The 20,845-nt window shown below is 32.8% G+C and overlaps 1 protein-coding gene across 1 annotated transcript; it reads left to right on the plus strand.

Moving 5' to 3' along the window:
* Window positions 1–972: 972 nt before the first annotated feature.
* On the plus strand, window positions 973–10,913 carry LOC101889416 (uncharacterized). Its single transcript, XM_059119002.1, has 2 exons — window positions 973–2,791; window positions 10,891–10,913. Exons 1-2 carry the CDS (start codon window positions 973–975, stop codon window positions 10,911–10,913), a joined length of 1,842 nt encoding a protein of 613 aa, XP_058974985.1.
* The last annotated feature ends 9,932 nt before the right edge of the window (window positions 10,914–20,845 follow it).

The raw sequence follows: 20,845 nt of genomic DNA on the forward strand, positions 1-20,845 counted from the left end.
GGTTGAAATTTTGAATAATTACATCTCTCATAAATTGAGAAATAAACATTTGATGCGTTCTAAACTTCACAAATTCTAATATTTCTACTAACACAAGATCTGGTGTGAAGATGATAGATACCGGTCCATCCCTTTCTGGTATTTGATATTAAGATCTCCGTTTGTACTATAATCTCCGAAATGTGTACTATAAATGTACAAAAATACTAAATGGTACAACATTGGGTATTGGATGAGGGAGCGGGGCTGGAATCCTCAAATCTGATACTGACCTATCTGTTGGTATCTGAAATTGAGATATGGAGGTGTTTTGGAAATGTGTACTATAATCGTACGAAAAGTACCAAATGGTACTAAATTTGATATTGAGAGAAAGGATAAGGCTGGAATCCTCTAACTTTGATGTTGAGGTCTCTGTTGGTATCTGGAATAGAGATATGGAAGTGGTTTGGAAATGTCTTCTATAATTGTACGAAAAGTACTAAAATGTACTAAATTTGGTATTGGGTGAAGGAATAGAGCTGAAGTCCATAAATTAGATATTGAGATCCCTGTGGATTTCTAGGGCTTAGATGTTGATATGGTTTTGAAATAGTCTCCTTACCAGTTTACAATGTCCAATAGAAGAAAATAGTAAAGTAGCGTATCGCCCAAGTTCCCCCAAAATCCAAGAATCAGCATTTTTTTACTTCATTCCTTTTTAATCAATACAACCTTGACACTGACGAAATTCTATGCTGACCTTTGTACTGAATTTGTTTTCATTCAGATTTCAAAACGAAAATCTCTTCTGCCCCCGATTATCAATAATTGTGAGGAATTCCATTCAAATGCAACATAGCATCTCCCTGTCTCTTATCTACAAAACGTAGATTATATAAATTGAATGGCGATATGGTGGGTAGGCACAGTTTAGATTTTACGCCATACGCGGATAGTAAAACGGAGATTTTGAAGTTTGTTTGAAAGAAAATGAAATCTGTGCAAATATTTTTTGCGATATTTGCAATTGCTGGCGGAAATTGGTTGTGTCATGCTGAGGACTCTTTGCGGGAGAGGGTAAATCACGAATATGAAAAACAGCTTGCCGAAGCCTTAGATACAGAACGAGATCCTTGCCTGGAATTCCATTCGTATAGCTGTGCCGGTTGGTGGCCAAAACAGCCACAGGATCAATTCGATTATATGTCCGTGAGGGACAAAATCAAATATGTGGCCAATCGAGAATTTCAGGACTATTTCAGCAATGAAAAATTGCTGAAAAGTAAACCGAGATTTGTGAGGCAGGCCAATAATTTCTATAAATCCTGTCAGGCGAATCCCGAGCTGAATGTCATGCACTATATCAAATGGTTGAAAAAATATGAGCACATCAAGTGGGCATTGTTGGCTCCACAGAAACCGGTCTTCATTGCTGACTACAATTATGAGGAGGAAGGTGGGGATGGTGGAGATAATGCTGATGATGATGATGATGATGACTATGATACCGAGGAATATGATTGGCTCCATGTCCTGGCTGTGGCCAGGAAATATGGAATGAATGACATTTTCATAGAAGAATCTCTGGCCAGCACAGGCCCCAATAAGGAGTTTTTGATAATGCATTTGAGTCGCAACACCCAGAAATATGGTTTCCAACGTCTTATGAACGGCAATGTCTATCAGATAAACAAAACCATTGAAATACCCCCGGGTAAGAAGGATATGATCGATTATTATAATGAAGTAATGGACTTTGAGACCCGCCTGAAAGATATTGAAATCAAGGAGACCAATCATACCGAAGAAGTTCTGCAACTCAAAGATTTACCTTTCGAGTGGTTAAGGCGTTACGTCAAATTGATATTGGACAACGACAAACTAAACGAAGAAATGTTGGTGACACTAAGTCACAGGTCCTATTTCGAGGCCGTCGATAAGCTAATTAAAGAATATCGTCCGGCACGACTAAGTCGCCTGGTGGAAATGCGTTTCCTGGTCTATTTATATCAACAACATAACATACCCTGCATCGAGCTGACCCGAAGTCTACTTCCCATGGCCATGTCCTGGATATTTGAAGACTTACATCCCCTATCACAGGATGAACACAATGAAATCCAACAGATATTTAATCAAACTTTAAAATATCTAAATCAAACCCTTGTTGAGGTGGAGCCGAAACACACCGTTCCGGCAGAGACTCTTAGGAAACTCGGTGAAATAAAACTCAAAATAGGCAACCTACCGCGACAGGATACCGTGAAAATCCTGGAAGCCTATTACAGCAACATCAACCTAAATCCCTATCACTATTTCAGTAACCATCTACAGCTACTTAATCTCTATACCGAATTCAATCAAAAAACCACCCTGGCGTCGGAATGGAACAAAAATCCTGAAATATTTTTTGATATCTCCGAAGGTATGCCGAAATTTGATGAATTGTATACCCGCTATCTACCATCCATTAATGTCCTGCTACTGCCCAGCTATTATCTGATACCACCAATTTATCACCCATACTATGAAAATATTTACAAATACAGTTCCCTAGGCACCATACTGGCATCGGGCATTCTATCATCTCTGGAAATTCCAGGTATAAATGAAAAGGATCAAAATATGCTAGCCCATGTTGGCAGTCTGAAGGCTGCATATCATGCCCTGTTCTCGCCAGACCATGGATCACCCATTTCAGAGGATCGTACAATTATCGAAACTCAATTGCAAAATCTCACACAACAACAATTGTTCTTTGTCAATTCACTTTATCGCGATTGTAGCTGGAGCTCTGGATCGTTCTATGGTAATGGATGGCCAAAATATATGCCTGAATTTGTAACGGCTTTTAATTGTACATTTTATGGTTTTATGCAAGTTTTTCAATAAAAAAAGGAATTGAAATAGAGTAGAAAATATCTAATGTTCAGCAATATTATTTTTTTCACTGTCTGTCCTTCTGAGTAGGTACAAAAACAATATTGAAATAGATCCAAGTCCAAGACAATTGCATGCATCTAGATTCTTACATTTTTCCAACAGCGACTTTCATATCCAATTTCGGCCCTATTCCTTTATCAAATACCAAATTGTGTGCTATGTAGTACTTTTCGTATAATTTAACTACACATTTCCAAAACCACTTCCACATCTCAATTCCAGAAAGCAACAGAGACCTCAAGATCAAATTTTGGGATGTCAGTACTATCCCTTCACCCAATACCAAATTAAGTACCATTTAATACTTTTCGAACAATTATAGTACATATTTCTAAGACCACTTCCATATCTCGATTTCAGAAATCAATAGACATCTCAATATCAAATTTAAGGTTTCCAGCTCTATTGACTCAATCCCAAATTTAGTACTTTTTCGTACAAACATAGTTTGCATTTCCAAAACCATCTCCATATTTCATTTTCAGATACCAACAGGGAGATCTATATCAACATTGAAGATAAAAGCTCTATCACTTCACCCAATACCAAATTTAGTACCATTTAGAACTTTTCGTACAAAGATAGGACTAGGATAGGATTTCCAAACCACCGCCAAATCTCAATCCCAGATACCATCAGCAATGTACATATCAAATTTCCGAATTTCATCCCTATCCCTTCACCCTATATTAAATTTAGTACCATTTAGTAATTTTCGTGCCATTAAAGTACACATTTCCAAAACCACTTCTATATCTCAATTCCAGATAAAAACAGAGAACTCAATATCGAATTTCGGGATTCTAGCTCTATCTCTTCACCCTATATGAAATTTAGTACCATTCAGTACTTTTCGTACAATTATAGTACAAATATCCAAAACTACCTCCATATCTCTATTACAGATAATAACAAAGGCCCCAATACCAAATCTGCTGATTCTAGCTCTATCCTTTCATCCACATCCATATCTTAACCAGAGATGCCAACAGTCTTTTTAATATCAAATTTCAGAATTTCAGCTCCATTCCTTAAGCCAATACCAAATTTAGTACTATTGGTAATTTTCGTAGAAATGTAGGATGCATTTCGAAACCACCATCAAATCTCAAACATTGATACCATCAGTAATCTAAATATCAAAATTCAGAATGTTATCTCTTGTTCTCCAGCAAATACCAAAATAAGTACCATTTAGTACTTTTCGATTTCGATTATTTTAATCACAGATACCATTAGAAATCCGAATATCGAATTTCAGAATTGTATCTCCTCTATGCCTTTACCCAATACTAAATTTAGTCTCATTTAGTACTTTTTGTACAAATATTGAACCCATTTCTGAAACCACCTCCATATGTCCAGGCTACGCATGAATAGCGACCCTAAGATAAATTTTCAGTTTTCCAAAGCCACCATGTAAGTGGTGCATATCAAACTTACTCTATCCGTTCACATCATTCCAAATAGTAGCAATTTAAAATTTTAGAACCATTTCAAAACTTTTCACAACCTTCAAGTTCGAATTTCTAAAAACCCTTTGTTACATCTATCCTGCACCCCATCGGTGACTCTCATTCTAAACTATAGCTTAATTGTTTGTCCAATACAATTATTAAATTGTTAGTACATTTTAGTACTTTTTGTACTCTACGACGAATTTCCAAAAAACCCAGGCCTACACACCAAGACTGGTCCTCGTGCAAAGTTTCAATATTCTAGATTCAGTTGTTTCGTTATTTCACTACTCTTTCGTTTTTCTATAAAGATTGCCATCATAACCTTAAAGCATAACTCACAGTTACAGAATTATTCAGGGCTGTCACAGAAACCATGTCGGTTTTGCTTATTGTCGTTTTTGTAAACCAATGTTGGTTTAATTTGGTGTCATGAAACCAAGTTGGTTTTGTCAATTTCGAATGTAAATAAAACCAATGTTCGAAACATCTGTTGTTGCTTACACGTGTTGTTTGTTTATTTGTCATTGAAATATCAGTAAAAGTAAAGTAAATAAAAAAGGAATAAGTCGCTATAAATATATCCTTTAAAAAATCCACGTTTATAGTCCTTTAAATATCCTTTCAAAAATCTTTAAAAAATCCACGTTTATAGTCCTTTAAATATCCTTTAAAAAATCCACGTTTATAGTCCTTTAAATATCCTTTAAAAAATCCACGTTTATAGTCCTTTAAATATCCTTTAAAAAATCCACGTTTATAGTCCTTTAAATATCCTTTAAAAAATCCACTTTTATAGTCCTTTAAATATCCTTTAAAAAATCCACGTTTATAGTCCTTTAAATATCCTTTAAAAAATCCACGTGTATAGCCCTTTAAATATCCTTTAAAAAATCCACGTTTATAGTCCTTTAAATATCCTTTAAAAAATCTTTAAAAAATCCACGTTTATAGTCCTTTAAATATCCTTTTAAAAATCTTTAAAAAATCCACGTTTATAGTCCTTTAAATATCCTTAAAAAAAATATTTAAAAAATCCACGTTTATAGTCCTTTAAAAATTCTCTAAAAAAATCCACGTTTATGGTCCTTTAAATATCCTTTAAAAATTCTTTAAAAAATCCACATTTTTATTCCTTTGAATATCCTTTAAAATTGTTAAAAAAATCCACATTTTTAGTCCTTTGAATATCCTTTAAAAATTGTTTTAAAAATCCAAAGCAAATGAAAAGTGACAGCTCTAAGCAACTTGGTTTATTTCCAATAACAAAACCAATAACATTGGCTTCTATGACAACCAAAACCGATAAAATTCTAATTCCAAAATAAAACCGATAACATTGATTTTCATGACATCAAATAATTTTTTCTTGTCGTTTTTAAAACCAATAGTGACAAAATTGATTTCTATGACAGCTCTGATTATAAATGTCCTATTTATAAATGAGATACTTAATTTAAGTGCATAATATTTAAATTCCATAATTAGTTGGAAGAGACTAGTTTAATGTGCTTAAAATAAGACTTTTACTTGTCTCCCTGCATATCCTTTTGCTGATGCCATCGGAATGTATTCAACTTCGATAAACGGAAATTAAAACAGTTTAATGGAAACTTTTTTCTTTTTTTCTACAATTTAACTACAGGAGAGCTAAGCAATGGATTATACACTGAAAAAATTTATTATTATTTATTACTTATTATTATTTATTTTAGGAGTTATTTGTTAAAAAAAAGTTCTCAATTTGCTGAAAATAAAAAAGTTCTGTTTGTAGACCAATTTTGGTGATACATGTTAGGTTTACACTTTTCTTTTGTTCCGAGACCTACAAGAAAATTGTATATAGAATGTTTCTTCCTTTGGCACTTTCCCCAGAGATTCAAGTATTAACGGAGATTTTGACCTTGAATAGAAATATCTTAAATTTGCAGTAAAACAATGTAAACCAGTTAAATAAGTCCTAAAGTCGTGCTTTACTAATTTAGTAGACCTCCACATAACAATTAAAAGTTTTTATGGGAGAATTCAATCATACACGCTATGATTATAATTCTTATTTAAAGTTCAAAGGACTAAATATGCCGAAGCATTTGTATCTTTTAAATTCGGACTTGTATTGCCCATTTGGTGCACAATTAATTTGAAATTGGATAAAGATATATATGGGAGCTACATCCAAATCGGAACCGATCTTGATAAAATTTGGCAAAGGTATTTCTGAGCTGTATTTGATATATTTCCCTGAATATCGTTGTTACGGAATGCATACTACGGCTGTGGGTAAAAATACAACAAATCGGATGAGCTATAGCTATATCTGAACCGATCTCCACCAAATTTTGCATGCCAGCTTCTAGACTCAATTTGGTCGTAAGTGCCAAATCCCATCCCATTTGGGCAAATATTAGACGTTTGGTGTACAATAAAAGGTAAATCGGACAAAGTTATATATGGGAGCTATATACAAATCTGAACCGATCTCGAAAAAAATTAGCAAAGGTATTTTTGAGCTATATCTGATAAATCTCCCCAAATAATGTTGTTACAGAGTGCATATTACGGCTGCGGAGGACAAAAATAACAAATCGGATGAATAATATATATGGGAGCTATAGCTATATCTGAACCGATTTCGATCAAATTTGGCATACTTTTTTTCAAGTCCAATCTGATCGCACGTGCAAAATTCCATACTATTCGGGCTGATATTACAAGTTTGGTGCACATTAAAATGAAAATCGGACCAAGATATATATGGGAACTATATCTAAATTTTTACCGATTATCTCCAATTTCAATAGGGTTCGTCAAATGTTGTTTGGAAAATTTCATCATAATCGGATAATAAATGCGACCTGCATTTTGTTCACAAGAATAACATGGACAGACAGACGGACAGATGGACAGACGGACTGGCATGTATAAATCAACTCAGAAAGTGATTCTATGGAGATCCTTAAAAATAACTATGGGTCTATCTCGTTTCCTTTTGCCTGTTACAAACAAATGCACAAAGACTTAATACCCTGACTACCTTGTGGTGTAGGGTATCAAAATATCTGTCGGTTTTGTCGGCAGATGTATACCCTCAGCCAATGTTCGATTATTTAAATATATTTTGAATTTTGTTATGATTCTCCACCGAAATATTCCATTTTCATATTTCGTCTAATACAGAAAATTATTGGTATGAGAAAAATTACAAAATATTCGAACATTTATATCGAATTTTATGCGAAATCACAAATTCCATATTCATCTCAGGTTTCGGGTTGAGAGAAATATTTAAATATAACAAGTTGTAAAAGATCGCTGACTTGTTTGGCAAGTAATGACAAATAAAGGTATTGAAACGTATGACCTTTAGTTGGTGAGGTGCCGGAAGGGGTTCGCAAATATATATAATCTTCACAACAGATCTTGTGTTAGCAAAAATGTTGTTGGTATGTATGCAATTTGGAGAGAGTTGTGTGTTAATTTCGCTTTCTTTGAGCGTTTTGTTTTTCCAATCTTGAACTCTATGTGGGGGAGGTACCAAAAGAAATGGTCCAAATCTCTACCGTCTTCATAACAGATCTTGTGATGATAGAATGTTGAGATGTACCAAATCTAAATAGAATCGGATGTTAATTTCGCGTTTTATGAGCTTCATGGATATTTAAAGTTTTGATCCTTTGTGTCGGAGGTACCAGAAGGAGTGGTACATTTCCGGTGAATAATGTCGCTAAAATCATCAACATACCGAATATCGGGAGGTACCGTTATATGGGGGCTATATGATAACTTGGACCTACGTATTTTCGAACTTAACATGCCTACTGGCAAAATATACATGTGTGCAAAATTTTAGCCTTCTATCTCAATTTGTTCGAAATATAGCATGATTACAACAGACAGACACACAGACAGACAGACGGACATGGCTAAATCGTCTTAGAATTTTGCGCTGATAAAGAATATATATACTTTGTTGGGTCTGACATGAGTATTTCGAGGAGTTACAAACGGAATGACAAAATTAATATACCCTCCATAGTATGGTGGAGTATATAAAAATATTGGGATGTCCGAAATTTGAATTTTGAATCGGGCTCTTATTTCACATTTTATAAGAGTTATAATTATTGAAAATGTTGACCCTTTGTGGGGGAGGTACCAGATGGAGTGGACCGATATATCCCATCGTCACACAAGATTTTGTGTTCACAAAAATTAATTATTAAAATTAATTATTCAAAATGTTGACCCTATGTGAGGGAGGTGCCAGATGTAGTCGGCCGATATATCCCATCGTCACACCAAATCTTGTATTCATAAAAATATTGGTATTTGTTAAATTCAGACAATCAGACTCCAATTTAAATTCTATAAGGGTTATAATAATTCAAAGTTTTGACCCTTCGTGGGGGAGGTTCTTGATGTAACTGGTCGATATTGTCCATTTTCGCACCTGACCTTGCACTGATAAAATATTTAGGATCTACAAAGTTTGCACAAAATTGGAAAATTCTTTCTATTTTTCTAAGTCAAATTATTTTTTTTTAATTTTTGGCTTTTTTGAAGGAGTGCACCGATATTGCTTATCTCCGAACAAGATCTAAATTTAATTGAAAAAAAAACAGGACACTACATTCAAGACTTATAGTGCATACCAATCAAAGATAAGGACACCCCTAGATCGACTGCAAATGTCCTGAAACGGATTTGGTCTAAAGAGTACTAGGTTCTAAAACCGATATTTCGTTACAGCACATTTTGACCATATCAAATGATATATACCGTCTATAGCCATATGACTGAGGGTATAAAAAGTAAAATTCTTATCCAAGATGTCCGTGAAAGGCATTTTCTTAATATTTAAAATCTGTTTCTATTTAGCATCCGATCAAAGTTTGGCAGGCATGTTAAGATGCAGACAAATTCAAGTAAAACGGAAATCTCTTTTGCCTTTCGACCTTTTGTAGGGGGAGTTGACAAAAAAAATATAAGACCCATGTTTCTTATTTGAGAAAAAACTAAAAAAAAAAATAGACAGTCTCTTCTTGTACGACTCGTACTCTTCGATTACTCCTTTTCGCGAGTTTTTTTTTTCATTCGTGAGTAAAATCCAGCAAACCAGAGCTCTGTCAATATCACATCTAGAATTTATTTATAATCCCTTTTTTCTCTTTGTAGACATTGATTGTCAGATTTTGCTCCGCGTAGTCATTAAATCAGCTCTTCCAGCAACAAAGTTTTATAGTTTAGTATATACCTAAACTGACACTCTCCTCGCCATCGCCCTGCCTCACCAACACATATACGTGTGCACATATACAATTTCAGTAAAGTGCAAATCCAAACTTTATTGGCGACAGACGCAAACACAGCAACTGCGCAACCATGGCTAACAGACGATCAAACAAGCTACGAATTGATTGAAATAAAACTAGAAATAGTTAATAAACTTTAATACGGTAAACTGTAAAAATATTTACAAGCAACATTTCGAAACAAAGTTTATCTTTTTGAGGGGGGCATGAGGGAGAAGATGAGAGAATGGGGGAAAATGAGATTAAATTCAATTGTAACATGAGTAAAATGAAATTAACAGGAAAGACCAGTGAGAATTTTATCGAGGATGACTCTAAAACATGGATGGGAATAATAACAATGGGCAATACAAAAAATAATTACAGAAAAATTTTGTAGACTATGAAAGTAGAGCTAAAAATTTAAGACACATGTATCGGCGTTTTGAAAGTTAACATCGCAAAGTAACCGAAATGGGAGAAGCAAGTTATCCCCTTTTTTACAGTTTTTGAATTTTTTTGGTAGAAATGTTTAACCCTTAAGCGAGTCAGCAAAGGAATTCTTTTGGTCCTTTTTTCAAAATATGGGTAGAAACTCAAACGGTATCGTAGCAAGTCAAAATATTCCACAATTTTTTTTCATAAAATTCTACTAAAAAAATTCATTAAATTCTACCAAAAGTCTTAGTCTTACCTAAACCCCAGAAATTCATATATATCAAAAACTAATTTTAGGCTTAACACCGCACTTTATGTGAGTTTATGCCAAATTCTCATATATAACATCGTTTTAGAAAAATGATGTCAAAGACAAAAATATTTTTCATTAAATTTCACTATAAGTCACCAACGAAAAATAATCTCTATTCCAAAAAAAAAAAAAAATATTCTGTATTTTTTATCAAAATTTCCTTGCACTTTTTTCGAGTTGATGCCTGAATATAACATACAATTTCGTTTTAGGGGAAATGTGTCTATAGAAGAAATATTCTGCACTAACTTCCGCTATAAATCTCAGAATTATATATCTAGGTAGAAAAGTTTTTAAGAAAATTACATTCAAAATTTATGAACCAAAAATGTGAAAATTATGTCCTTGTCTTTTTTACTGTTAATTGAGCACGTATCCAATCCAAGTTAAAATCTCCCTTTATACCTCGTTTTTCGCGGAAAATTTATTCCAGATATATTTAATATTTTTTCTTTTTTTCTTTTAGGTAATCAATTGCTGGCGTTCTAGAAGCTATATTCGAATTTTATGACAAATAATTTTGTGGAATATTTTGCTATGATCCCATTTAAAGGGAGTTTTAACCAAATTTTCAAAAAACGACCAAAAAGTCCACTTTGTTGACTCGCTCGAAGCTTAAGACTTGTGACCAAAATATTCCTCTTATTTTTTGCCGAAGATACTATATACCTAAAAAATCACGGATTCCGAGACATCTTCATCCTAAAATTTCCAAAAAAAAGTAAAAGAGGGAGAATATGCTCCCTCTATTTTGTGCAAACAAAACAACGGACCAACAAATGTGGATTTTTTGAGTTTATTTGTCAAAGGTTTTTCAGACCAACAGACTTATTTGCAAGGCCAAATAACCAAAAATGTGGATTTTTTGAGAATATTTATTCAGGAACTATCAGATCCTCAAACGTACATTTTTTAAGAATATTTTTTTAAAGGACAATCAATTTTTCAATCAGATCCTCAAACGTAGATTTTTAAAAAATACTTTTTTAATGGACAATCAGGCCAACAATTTTGGATATTTTAAGAATACTTTTTCAAGGACTATCAGACTAACAAACTTGGATTTTTAAGAATGTGTAATCAAGGGCTATCAGGTCAACAAATGTGGATTTCAGGAATATTTATTCAAGTATTAAAAATTTTTTTTGAGAATTTTTATTCTAGGACTATCAGATAAACAGACGTGATTTTTATTAAGAATTTTCATTAAATGACAAGAAACATAAATGTAGATGATTATTCAAGATCTATTGGACCAACAAACAGGGTTTTTTTTAATATTTATTCCTGGACTATCAGACCAACAAATATGGTTTTTTACGATTATTTGTCCGAGAATTATTAGGCCAACAAATATGTTTTTCATAGGAATTCATTATTATTCCAAGTCTGTTTTAAAAATTTGTAAAAATTAATTTATTCAATTTGTAAATATTCATAATTTACGATATATTCTTACTTTAAGATATACACTCTCAAAACGTCTTCTCTTTGTAGGTCTACTTTCATAATCTATAGAGTTTTTTCAGTACTTGACTTGACTAAAATAAAACCGTGGGGCACGTCAATTATCTATAATATGCAAATGCAGTTGAGGTGCCCCTCGGTTTTATTTTGATACCCATATTGGGGGAATTGATAAAAAATTGTTATCAGCCATTTTGTAGCGATCTTGAATTTCAATTTTTATAGTATATTGTATTCTGCTTGTTGAGCCCTTTCATTTGATACCCATATTGATGGGATTGATAAAACCTATGTTATCCGCCATTTTGTAGCGGCCGCCATCTTGGATTTATAATGATAATGAATAAACATAATTGTATTGTCACCAAAATCCAAAGTGTATACAAAATTTCAGATTAATCGGTTGTCAGGAAGATGGTGAAATTTGAATTACTAAATTTGACCCAAGAATAAATAATAAAACAAACGGGGTGAGCTAAATAAACCCTTTTAAAAATAAATTCTATATTTAACCCAATACAAGTTGGTTTTCGTGGAGATTAATTCAGCAGAAATTAGTCAAACCTGAAAAAAATTAGCACAACTAAGATAGTTTTGTCTGAATGCTTATTTAATGACAATCTTGTCAAAAAATCGTGGGAGTATTTATGAACATTTTTCCAAAAGCTATTAGCTCAACAAACACTGATTTTATATGGAGATTTATTTAAGGACTATTACCCTCAAAAATTTCATAAAAATTTGGATTGGCATCTCTACTCCGCACTTCTTCCTCTTCCACTTGCAGTACAACTAAAATACACTGAATATTAACTAAAACACATTTCTGCCAAACACAAAACATAAAATGCTGGAAATGCTTCCTTCAAAATTCATCAATACAATGAATCAGGGATATGAATAGGAGAAACTAGGTGAAGAAGAAGGGAAGAAAGTTGGTCATAAACCAAGCTATCAATAAAAGCGTTAGACTGGAAAATAACCTTTTAGCAACATGGCTGTTAAATGTACATTGTTTTGTTGCCATAAAAACAATGTAAAATTTCTAACCAGCAGCAACAAATTGAACTATTTTCGGCAATAAAAATGAAATAATGTTACTGCAAGTACAATTTTGATATTAGATTTACAAATTTAATAAATTTTCATAAATTTTTATTGGGAACTTGGTGTTGAATAAATATTTCAACATAAGGGCACCCTTGTTGAACGAATAGTCCTTGTATACATTTTTTTTAAAAAATACATTTGTTGGCCTGATATTCCTGGAACATATACTTCTTTTGTTGGTGCAAAAGATCTTGGTTGGAATAGATCCACATTCTTGCTTCTGATTGTCCTTTAATAAATATTCTTAATAAAAATCACATGTGTTTATCTGATAGTCCTTGAAAAAAAATCTCAAAAACACCTCGATAATCCTTGAAAAAATATTCAAAAAATCCATATTTATTGCCCGATAGTTCTTGAATAAATATTCTTAAAATATTCACAACTGCTGGACTGATTGACCATGAAAAAATATGCCTAAAATATCTAGGTTTGTGGATCTGATATTTCTTGAATAAATATTCGCAAAAGAATCCACATTTTTGTCCATTCTTTAAAAATCAACGTTTTCCAAAGGTCAAAAAGTCTTCACAATCTTTCATTTTGAAGGTTACCGAGAAGGATATTAGCAAAACCATTAGACTATGGACCCACATCATATTTTTCTGTCCAAAACTATTTCAACGTATCCATATGTAAACTGAACTTCAGCTCTATCTTTTTCCCAACAACAAATATAGTACAATTTAGTAGTTTTCGTGCTATTATAGTACATATTTCCAGAGATCACAATATCAAATTTGAGAATTCCAGCACTATTCCTTCACCTAATAGCAAATTTAGTACCAAGTAGAACTATTCGAACAATTATAGTACACATTTCCAAAACCACCTCCATATCTTAACCAAAGACGCCAAATGTGACATTTATTTCAAGTTTCAGGATTTAAACTCTATTCCTTCACCCAATACCGAATTTAATACACATTTCCAAAACCACCTCACTGGCCTCGTAGTCCTTGAGTAACTCTAAAACCGTTTATGTCTTTAATTTCTGTAAATAACAGCAAAATTACATTTTTTGGAAGAATTTTTCACAGCATTCACTAAGTAAGTAGCAAAATCATTAAATAATCTCTTCCATCAGCCGTTTAAGGAAAACTTTGTTTTTCTTCAACAATTTTGTTATTTAAAAATCCAAACACCCAAAGATAAGTTGTTTTCTTCATAAAAATTTAAACTGTGAAACAAAAACATCAGTAACTCCAATAATCCCTACAAGATATTAAGGAGCTTGATGTGTCTATCTCTCACAAATGTTGAACATACATTCGCTCTGCCCTCTTCCCCACATGTGGCATAACACAAATGGTATGCACAAATGGTGCTGCAAATATACTTATTTTATCTTCCCTAGATGTACGAAGCCTTCCCGTTTCCCAAAGAAAGTAACTCATCAGCATCAACATTCTTATCAACACAGACATACACACATAACCGACCGACCACATCAACATTGCATGTTGTCGATGTTTAAGTGGGGGATTTGTTAAACTAGAAATTCTGAAATTCAAGAACAAGATCAAGGACTTCAAGTAGAAAAATGCATTAAGCTGCAAAACAACGAGCTTGCCGAAAAAATAACTATCAAAAATATAACGGGGGCTTAAGCTTAGAGAAGCGATGTTATATATAAGGCTAGCTAAAACCCAGTAAGGAATGGAGCGCCTAATAGATAGACATTGCGAAATCATATCAACTATGATCCTTACTGACCGAATATTACGGCTTTAATGCGGTTAAAATTTGAAACCGAATGAAAGACATATACATGTGGAAGCCACATCTTAACCTAAATAGATTTCCATCAAATTTTACATGAGTGTAGTAATTAGATTGCGAGGCCCCTCGAACCAAATACTATTGCTATAGAGTGCATATTATGAATTTGAGAAGACTTTAATATAAAATCGGATGAAAAATATATGTGAGAGCTATAGCGAAATGTAGATCGATTTGATTCCAAGGTCATAGACATTTTTCTAGTCGGAACATTGAGCAACCTAACATAACGTACAGGAGAGTTTTTCTAAATAGGAACAATATTTGTCAAAGGCATTTCTAGGCTTCTACGAAAGGGTTTTAAGAAAATGTGAACTTTAAATGTATCAAAAGTACAAAAAGCCACTAGTTTGATACCGGTTTTTTAACGGATAATAGGTAAATGAAAGTTTATGGTGTCATCAAAGTTGGGAAGTGCGCCTAATATAGGGAACAGGCCTTGGAAAGTCCACTACATTCTTTTTTTTTGATATAGAATAATTCTTCCTTTGACATGTTCCCAAAAATTAAAATAGAAAGGGAGATTTTGACTCAGATTGGATACGTGTTAAATAACAGTAAAAGAAGTAAAATAGTATCAGTCGGGTTTGACGAAAGATGTATATCCCCAGCCTTGAGTTATGTTTATTCACACTTTTGACCCTTTATGGGGCAGGTTCCGAAGTTTCGATATATTATATATTTTCATATCAGTTTCTGGTTAAGTGAAACATTTAGATATAGCAAGTTGTAAAGAATTGCCGACTTGATTCGCAAATTATGACAGATAAAAGTATTGAAAATTGTGACTAAAGGTATTGAAGATTGTGGGTGAGGTACCTGAAGGGTTTTGCAGATATATATCATCTTCACAAGAGATCCAGTGTTAGCCAAAATATTTGGATGTGTGAAATTTAAAGAGAGTTGGATGCTTATTTCGCTTTCTTAAAGCGTTTTGTTTTTCAAAATCTTGAACACTATGTGGGGGAGGTACCAGAAGGAATGGTCCGATTTCTATCATCTTTATAACAGATCTTGTGTTGATGGAAATAGTGAGTTGTGCCAAGTCTGAATGGAATCGGGTGTTAATTTCCCGTTTTATGAGCTTCACGGATACTCAACATTTTGACCCTTTGTGGGGGAGGTACCAGAAGGAGTAGTCCGATCTCTACCATCTTTATAACAGATCTTGTGTTGATGGAAATATTGAGTTGTACCAATATAATTCTTAATATAATTTAATGTTAATTTCGTGTTTTATAAGCTTCCTGAATATTCAAAATGTTGACCCTTTGTGGGAGAGGTACCAAAAGAAGTGGACCGATATATTCCATCTTCACACCAGATCTTGGGTTAATCAAAATATTGTAATTTGATGCCAATCGGACACTTACATCACATTTTATAAGAGTTATATTTATTCAAAATTTTGAGCCATTGTGGGGTAGGTACTTGATGGAGTATTCCGCCCATTTTCGCAACTGACCTAGCACTGATGAGAATATTGAGATTGGGAAAGTTTGCAAAAGATCGGATTACACTTTCTCTTTCTGTGCAGTAAAATATTTCTTTTTATTTTTATCTATTTATTTATTTATTTATTTATTATTATTATTATAATTATTCTTATTATTATTATTGTTATTATTATTATTATTATTATTTTTATTATTATTATTATTATTATTAGTATTAGTATTATTATTATTATTATTATTATTATTATTATTATTATTATTATTATTATTATTATTATTATTATTATTATTATTATTATTATTATTATTATTATTATTATTATTATTATTATTATTATTATTATTATTATTATTATTATTATTATTATTATTATTATTGTTATTATTATTGTTATTATTATTGTTATTATTATTATTATTATTATTATTATTTTATTATTATTATTATTATTATTATTATTATTATTATTATTATTATTATTATTATTATTATTATTATTATTATTATTATTATTATTATTATTATTATTATTATTATTATTATTATTATTATATTATTATTATTATTATTATTATTATTATTATTATTATTATTATTATTATTGTTATTGTTATTATTATTATTATTATTATTATTATTATTATTATTATTATTATTATTATTATTATTATTATTATTATTATTATTATTATTATTATTATTATTATTATTATTATTATTATTATTATTATTATTATTATTATTATTATTATTATTATTATTATTATTATTATTATTATTATTATTATTATTATTATTATTATTATTATTATTATTATTTATTTATTTATTTATTTTTTTTTTTTGAAATCGGTCCACTGATTTTCCCTATCTCCGAACTCGACCTAAGTTTGATAACAATATTACAATGTACCATGTTTGCATTAAATAGGTTACTCCCTTCGAGAGTTATCGTTCAGACTTGGTACATCGTAATATTATTTTCAAACCTAGATTGAGTTCGGAGATGGGCAATATAGGTTCACTCCTTCTGGTACCTCCCCCACAAAGGATCAAAATTTTCACAGAAAATAATTTCCCGTACACAACAAGAACGGATCATCCAATTTTGCTCAAACTTTGCAAATCCCAATATGTGTATCAGTGCTTTTGTCAGGTACAAAAATGGACAATATCGACTCATTCCATCATGCACCTCCCCACACAAAGGGTCAACATTTTGAATAATTTTATCTCTTATAATTTGCGAAATTTCACACATCTCAATATTTTTATCAATACATAATCAGGTGTGAAGATAGGATTGATCGATTCACTCCTTCTGGTACCTGCCCCACGAGGAGGTCAACATTTTGAGGCTCATAAACCGATTATTTTCAAATTTGGTACATCCCAATATTTTAACTAACGCAAGACTTGGTGTGAAGACAGAATATATCGGACCACTCCTTCTGGTACCTCTCCCACAAAGGGTCAAAATTTTGAATAATTATATCTCTTATAATTTGCGAAATAAGCACTCGATTCTTTTCAAATTTGCCACATCCCAATATTTTTTACTAACGAAAGATTTGGTGTGACCATGACGGATATCGGTCCACTCCTTCTGGGTTCTCCCTCAAAAAGGGGTCACAATTTTCCATATTTATATCTCATATAATTTGGGAAACAAGTCAGCGATTCTTTTAAAACTGGTAAACTGAGATCTGATGTGAATATAGAATTCATCTGCTTACTCCTTCTGGTACTTCTCCCATAAAAGGTTTAATTGTTGAATAATTATTCGCAGAATATTGGAAATTAATGTTAAATGCTCATACCAATATTTTTTCCAGTATTAAATCAAATGGAGTACTATATCTTGTACCTCTTGCACGTTTCTAATTTTCCGAAAATTATTACATTTTTCATGTAAATGTGAATGAAGTAGTCGATATAACCCAAATTTGGTACATTCATATCGGACTTAGGTCAGATACGAAATGGACAACATTGGCCCACTCCTTTGAAACCGCCCCCATAAAGAATCAACACTTTGAATAATCATAACGGAAGTCAAAATATATTTAAATAAACGAACAGTGGCTGAGGGTATACATCTGTCAACGAAACCGACAGATACTATTTAACTTGTTTTAATATGAAAAACTCATTATCTTTCAGGTTCCTGGTAATGCAAAGTGGGTGTAGTTCTCGCTTTTGAAAAAAAAAACTTGTTTCAAAAAGGAATGAGCACATTTCTCCAAGACCCAAAAGTTGCAGATTTTGACTTAGTTTCATTTAATCAATGCGGCCTTGACTTGGACCAATTTTTTTTGCTAACCTCAGCAAAGTTGTTTGTTATTTTCTTTTTTTTATTTTAAAACAAAAGTCGCAGACTTCTTTGATAATCAGAAAAAATTGTTAGAAATTAATTTCAAATGCATTGCAGCATCTCTCTTATCTTCCGAATTTAGTTTATATAAATTAAAGACCCACATGCCGACTGTGTCTTAGTTTCAATTTTACGCCATAACAGATAGTCAAACGGAAATTTTGATTTTTTTTTGGAACGAAAATGAAAATTTTCCAAATATTTCTAATATTTACAATTGCTGGCTGCAATTGGTGGCTACGAGGGTGCCTTGCCGAGGACTCATTACGGGAAAGGGTAAATCATGAACATGAACAACTTATTGTCAAGGCTATGGATGTGGAACGTGATCCCTGTGTGGAATTCTATCAGTACAGCTGTGCCAGTTGGTGGCCAAAACAGCCCCAAGATCAATTTGATTACATATGTGTGCAAGAGAAACTGAAATATGATGCGAATCGAGAATTTCAAGCCTATTTCAGCAATGAGGAGGTGTTGAAAAATAAACCGAAATTCGTAAGCCAGGCCTATGATTTCTATATGTCATGTCAAACGCAGCCGGAGCTCGATCCCATGCAATATGTCAAATGGTTGCAGGAACATGAAAACATCAAATGGGCCCTATTGGATCCCCAGAAACCGGTGTATGATGATGGTGAAATTAACTATGACGAACTTGTTGCCTTGGTCGCCCACGATAATGCCAATGATGATGATGATGACGTTGCTGATAATGCCGAGCAATACGATTGGGTTCATGTCTTGGCTGTGGCCAGAAAATATGGTATGAGTGATTTTTTCATTGAGACATCAGAGATCAACAATAACGGACATCAGATGATACATTTTAGCCGAAAGCCCCAACCAAATGGCTTGTGGGACCACAGTATCCAACATGAGTACATCAAGAAGCTCCAGAAAACCCTTGAAATACCCCAAAATAAAACGGATATAAAAATTTTTTTCAGTGAAATCACCCATTTCTGGAGTAGCCTTACATATTTAGAGGTCAAGGGAAAAAATTCTGTAACAGAAGTGGTCAAATTGAAAGATTTACCTTTTGAGTGGTTGAAAACATACGTCAATTGGATTTCGAATAACCACACACTCGATGAAGAAATGGAGGTGTCCCTTTCCAGCAGAGCCTATTTTGAGGCTCTCGATAAACTTATCAAAAAACATAGCTCTGTGATTGTAAGTCGTTTTATAGAACTTCGTTTCTTGATCTATTTATATCAACAACGAGATTTGTCCTGCATCCAAATGACGCGAAACCTCTTACCCATGGCCATGGCTTGGATATTTGAGGATATACATCCCAAAACGCCACATGACCACGAAGAAATCCAGCAAATGTTTAATGAAACTTTAAAATATCTAAATCACAGCCTTCACAAGACGGATGAGGATCTCGGCATTTCCGACGCCTCAATAAGGCAACTCAGTAATCTGACACTAAAAATAGGCTATTTACCACAACAGGATACAGTGAATATACTTGAAACCTTCTACAGCCACATCCAGCTGGATCGCCATCACTATTACAGTAACCATTTGAAATTGCTCAAATTGAAATTTGAATTTAGGCAAAACCCCAATCCTGACCACCAGTTGCACGATGTCTCCGAACTTGCTGGAAGTGTAAAGTATTTACCCTCAACTAATGTCCTGCTGCTGTCTAGCTATTATCTCGTGCCACCAATCTATCATCGCCATTTTGATGACATTTACAAATACAGTACGCTGGCTAATATACTGGCATCGGGAATTCTATCAACTCTTGAAATTCCCAAAATAAATACCATGGAACGGTATATGTTTTCATTTGTGGGTAGTTTAAAGGCCGCTTATCATGCGCTTTTTACGACGCACCACACCTCCTTCTCCTCCCCTTCAGATCATACAATAATCGAAACGAAATTGCAAAATCTCACCCAACAACAATTGTTCTTCGTCAATGCCATGTATCGTAATTGTAGATTGAGTCCTGATACAGCGGTCCCAGACAATGAATTGGCCAAATACATGCCAGAATTTGTGGCGGCTTTTGATTGTAAATTTTATGGTTTTGCTCAAATTTTTCAATAAAAAAACACAATTTTTTCAAAAAACAAATAAAATAAAATTGTTGACGTATAAAGAAACCAAGTAAGGAAAGGTCAAAACTTGGGCGGGGCCGGCTATATGATACCCTACACCACTATGCGTATTTAGTAAAGTTCCCGTAACAAAAAAATGTATATTTGGAATT

The sequence above is a fragment of the Musca domestica genome, unplaced genomic scaffold, assembly GCF_030504385.1.
Source record: "Musca domestica strain aabys unplaced genomic scaffold, Musca_domestica.polishedcontigs.V.1.1 14, whole genome shotgun sequence".
NCBI lineage: Eukaryota > Metazoa > Arthropoda > Insecta > Diptera > Muscidae > Musca > Musca domestica.

Coding starts and splice junctions, on each gene's coding strand:
- LOC101889416 (XM_059119002.1), top strand. CDS start 973: ATGAAATCTGTGCAAATATTTTTTGCGATATTTGCAATTGCTGGCGGA. Junction 2,792..10,890: donor GAGCTCTGGATCGTTCTATG/GTAATGGATGGC, acceptor TTTTTCTTTTAG/GTAATCAATTGCTGGCGTTC.